The sequence below is a fragment of the Volvox carteri genome (genome assembly GCF_000143455.1).
Source record: "Volvox carteri f. nagariensis unplaced genomic scaffold VOLCAscaffold_8, whole genome shotgun sequence".
Taxonomy (NCBI): domain Eukaryota; kingdom Viridiplantae; phylum Chlorophyta; class Chlorophyceae; order Chlamydomonadales; family Volvocaceae; genus Volvox; species Volvox carteri.
Genome location: NW_003307551.1, coordinates 454,094 through 458,703, shown reverse-complemented (window position 1 = coordinate 458,703; position 4,610 = coordinate 454,094). Strand labels below are relative to the sequence as shown.

General features: G+C 51.5%; 1 protein-coding gene across 1 annotated transcript; it reads right to left on the bottom strand.

Annotated features, from left to right (window-relative positions):
• Positions 1-825: 825 nt before the first annotated feature.
• Positions 826-3,414, bottom strand: VOLCADRAFT_88167 (uncharacterized protein; the record flags this gene model as incomplete). Its single annotated transcript, XM_002947802.1, has 5 exons — positions 826-873; positions 1,126-1,470; positions 1,812-2,129; positions 2,426-2,988; positions 3,366-3,414. 5 exons carry the CDS (start codon positions 3,412-3,414, stop codon positions 826-828), a joined length of 1,323 nt encoding a protein of 440 aa, XP_002947848.1.
• Between the last annotated feature and the right edge of the window lie 1,196 nt (positions 3,415-4,610).

Here is a 4,610-nt window from a genome sequence, read left to right as displayed (position 1 = left end):
CCGCCTTCTGATCATCACCCAATCACAGCGCTTTATTTTCGTCGAAACCAATACCCCTGTCTAACGAATCAACATTGCACAACCCACAACGCAATCACGAAGCAGATGCCCTCAACGAAATCAACTAGCGCAGGCCGGTGTGCCTGAATAAGGCAGCCCTACAGATGAGCTGCACCGCTGATGGGGTCTCGAGACCCCAACTATTGTAACGCCCAAAATCACCATGAACGAAACGTCTGCGAGACACTTGCCATAGCACTTAAACACATCACGATGCACAAACTACTGCGTTACATTTGAATGGCTACTAGAAGGGTCAATTTTGAGCTGAACTAATTACACCGACGAAAGCTGGCGACGACAATTGGACCAAATTGTCAAGAAGTTGAAGCTCCCTGCCCCCTTGCTTTAGGCCGGCACACATCCTCTCTTGTTACAGAGGTATACGGGCCTTGAACACATTTTGTTCACATTAGGCCGCCATACACGTCATTTTAGCTACCTGTCTTGTATGCAATACTGGCCTGTATAGGCCACCGCACTTGCACTGGTAGCTTCGCAACCACCGGCACAAAATGTCAGGGAACGCTTAGGCAGGGAATCCCTTCGAGCCACGCAGTGCCGTGCATATAAAAACATACATGTGACCCATTAATGGCCTCGTCATCACATACACACGCTCCACTCGAAAAACATAAAAACTCACAAGATGCGTTTCTAACACAACACATTTCGGTTTTGGCATAAATGGTCCGTTCCATTCATGTTCCGGCGAGTGGGCGCAGTAGCCCTTTGGGACATGGACTACCTGAATGACACAACACCTCACCACACAATATTAGCTGACTGTGCCATGGCCCATGCATGGGACACCTGTGCACGCACCATAAACAGGGCGCAGAGCATCAATCCATTATTGTACTCCTGCTGCACGACCTTGTCCTGGCAGGATCTGGCTGCTTCGTTCGTTCATGCCCTGGCCGGCAGTGACACACAGCGGTGCGGATGAAGCCCTGCCTTTCCGGCCGCTTTACTCTGTTGTCCAACGGACACCTTGATCGGTGTCCAGGATTCCACTTGGGCGGCTCCTTGCATCTACATGGGCCCTCGCATGATGTTCCTCACCCTCCCTGCCCCGTTCAGCCGGCCCTCGATCAGGGCATAAAACGTGCTGTTCACTACAGCATTCTGCGGGAGCCTTCCGTCCCAGTACTTGTCGTACAGGGACGTTAGGCGTTCACGAACAGTTGTCTTGATAGCCTCGACATTTTGCGGGTCCTTGGTGACATCAAATGCAGCATATGGATCAATGCGACCGCCGTACATGCCACGCCCAAACATGTCGTAAAATCGCGACTCGTCCATACGGAAGTGCAAGCCGTAGCTACCGATGGGCTCGAAGAAGCGGAAGAGCGTCTGGTATCGTTTCGTGAAACCAAATTTTGCAAGAGAGTTGATAAACCAGCGGTCCTGCGGGGTACGGTGCGGAGGTGGCAACCGAAGGTCAAAGAGCGGCGGCAAACAAGAATTTTATCTCTTCCTGTCGATCAGACCACTGAGTCGTTTGTCCATTTGCACGGCTGTCCCAATGCTGCATGTCTAGCATTTCAAGGGCGCACCCTAGGCTAAAATGATGGGATCTTGCTCCCTGGATTACGACCGTCAAACGTCTGCCGCAAGCAAGAGGGATCCGATGTGGATATTCGGCAGCCCTGATCAGGTGTTCATCTGGGTTACCAGCTATCGGCTGATCCCTACGGGAGCGCGATGTTATTCAGACATACATATCGACACATAACGCCCTAACGCACCTGCGACAGCGCTGTTGTCGGCGGGAAGCCCTTTGCCTGCATCAGTGCCTGAATCGTCTCGCGCAAGGGAGGAAACTGCTTCGCACTGTACTGATGACCCTTAATCACGTCGTAATAGTCCCGAAGGCAGCCACGCGCGAGCTCATACTTGACGCGGTGCAGGCCAAACACCCACAAATGACCCATATGGCCGACCACGGGGATAAGGCCCGCGGCAAAGCGCTCGGCATCTAGGAACGGCGACAGGTCCATGTCAAGAAGGCTCACAATACCGATTTCTGGCTCAAAGACGGATAGTTGTGCCATCCGCCGCAGCAGCTGTGGGAAATATGGTTTGGGGCCGTTAGGAAGGACAGCATTAATGGGGTGGCGGAATTTTAACTGCTCGGCCGGCTTGCAGGCAGGCAGGCTTGCACACGTTGACCTGCCTGGCTAAAATATATGAAGGCACTGATTGGTCTAGCAAGGATACAAAGCGACGAGTCCTTGTTCCTAGGCAATCACAGCGCTCAATAAGCTTATTCGGGCCGCATATGATCAAAAGCAAACATGTGCATGCGCCTGTGGTTCGAACACCGCTTCACTCTTGGTTGGGTATTAGGTCGTCAGCGTACCTGCAGCGCCTGAGGGTGTATGATGTTGTCCTCCTCCACGATCAACAGAATGTCGTAACCCATAATGTCGAAAGCGAAAGCCTTGACAAAGTGGTGGTGCAGACCCGCACAAAGGTTTGCTGGATGGCGAATGTAGGCGAACTGTATATCGCTGGGAACGGACACGGTTCCATTCTCGAAGATAGAAGCGGCGCCGCCATCCTGTGAAATGAAAAAATCAAACTCGGCCAAGCCCTCGCTGCTGAGGATGGCAGGAATGGCTCGGTGTATCATCTCCATCCGCTCGAAGCACATGTAGATTACGGCTGCTTTGTTGCGTTTGGTGAAGTCTCCAAGAAGCCTCGTCTGTGCAGCCACAGGGTCCGCCAGCAGGGAATCCATGTAGGCTGCAGCGAGCGCTGGCTGCGACATCTCCTCAAGACTGCGATCGGAAGCCTGCGCTGTCCCTCCTAAAGTGTTTTGATTTGCTTCCAGCTCTGCGATTGTAGCTACTCCTACATCTTCTGCTTGGTGTCCGGCTTGGCGATAGGTAGGAACTTCCCGGCCAACACCCTGGCTCCGCGCTGCGGTTACGAGTTGATTATGTGTGGCATAATATGTCAGAAGCGCCGCTAGGAGTAGTTGGCGATGGGGACAGGAGCCGCGTAAGCAACGCGGGTGCAATGTCGCAGTCATGTTCTTGGATAGATGTCCGCCCGAGGAGGCTTCGACACGGACGCACACGCAAAGGAGCTCCTTATGATAATATCAAGCTAAGGGAAAAACCTTTCTGCGACCGTGAGAGAAGAGTACCTGCCTCCGTGTGACTTACAGCGGGCATACATGAACGTTTTTGCCTAATGCAAAAATGGCCATTGTGATGATCTTCAAGGAACCTCTCTAAATATATTTAAGGCCGGAGGTGTCCACAGGATGAACGGCGTTTGGTTTTTCCACCTACCTGTAGCCTGCTGTCGGACAGTTGTTTTGCTGGATGGTAAACTAAACATTTCATGTCGCCCGCACACATGGAGGTTTTAGGCTGAAAACCATTCAGTCTTATTTTTTCTTATCTTATTACACTTCTTTCGTGCTCTTTACCACTCGCACAGTGCGACTCGCACTTCAAATATATGCCATGCCCACTGGCTCTTGACAGTCAGAGCCTGGTTTTGTGCTCTCGGATGTAATCGGTGCATTTAATCTTGTATATTTGATTTGCACGAGAGCGAGGGAAGGCTCTGGGATGCCGTCGTCCAGCGGTCCGGAACCTTACTTTCCGGATCGTGGCTACGACGAAAGTTGAGGATTGTATACGTAGGTTATGAGATATTTATATTGACAGCTTCAGAGCTTTGTTCCTAAGTGATGTCACCTAAACAAGTTCAAATCGGCACTGCGATTGCGAGCTGTTCGGCGACATTTTGCACGCGAAAGTATAAAGCTCTCTCGAGTATGGAAAACATAATTTCTGGTCTCTGGAGGTTACCTAGGAAGGGGAGGTTTACTGTCAAGCAAAAATACGCTGTTGTTCCCCAATGCATAACTTTGACTCTACGCACGGTCTTCCCTTGCAGGATATTGTTCTTACTGACCCTGAACATGTTCTAGTTCATTTCGACGGTTAATGGACTGTTGGCCTGCTGGATGTGCACAAGCTCGCGAAGTTTTGCAACAGCGAAGCATAGAATGAATCATTATACGTACGATGTTCTATGCCATATGCGAGATAAATTGAGCACGCGTTACGTCACGAGGATGCTTGCTTACTGGGTAATCTCCCCCTATGTCCCCTGCTTGACTATTTGGCTTGTGGCGCAGGCTGCGCAGGCTTCGGAAATGCATGGTGCCTTCCTCGTTCCCCAGTGCAAATCGACATGGGCTATCGTGCCGTTCATGGAATCCACCTTAGCCGTGCATGTCTTGCTGCACATGTCTTACCGCGCAGCCCTAGGGGTGTGTCTGTGTGTGTGTTACATGGTTGGGGGTGCGTGACCCCTTACCTGTAAAACTACCCTTACGAGCCGAGGCCAAGGGCAATATTTCAACGCCTAAACGCCACGGGGAAAAAAGGAAACACCGCACTATCAGCCCAGACCAGCGCCCAAAGGGGATAACTGAGTTGCGGTGAGCCCACATACGTTCCAACATCCTCGCCAGACGTGCTGGCTCCCATTTCATGGCCTCCAACATGCTCTGTTGATGA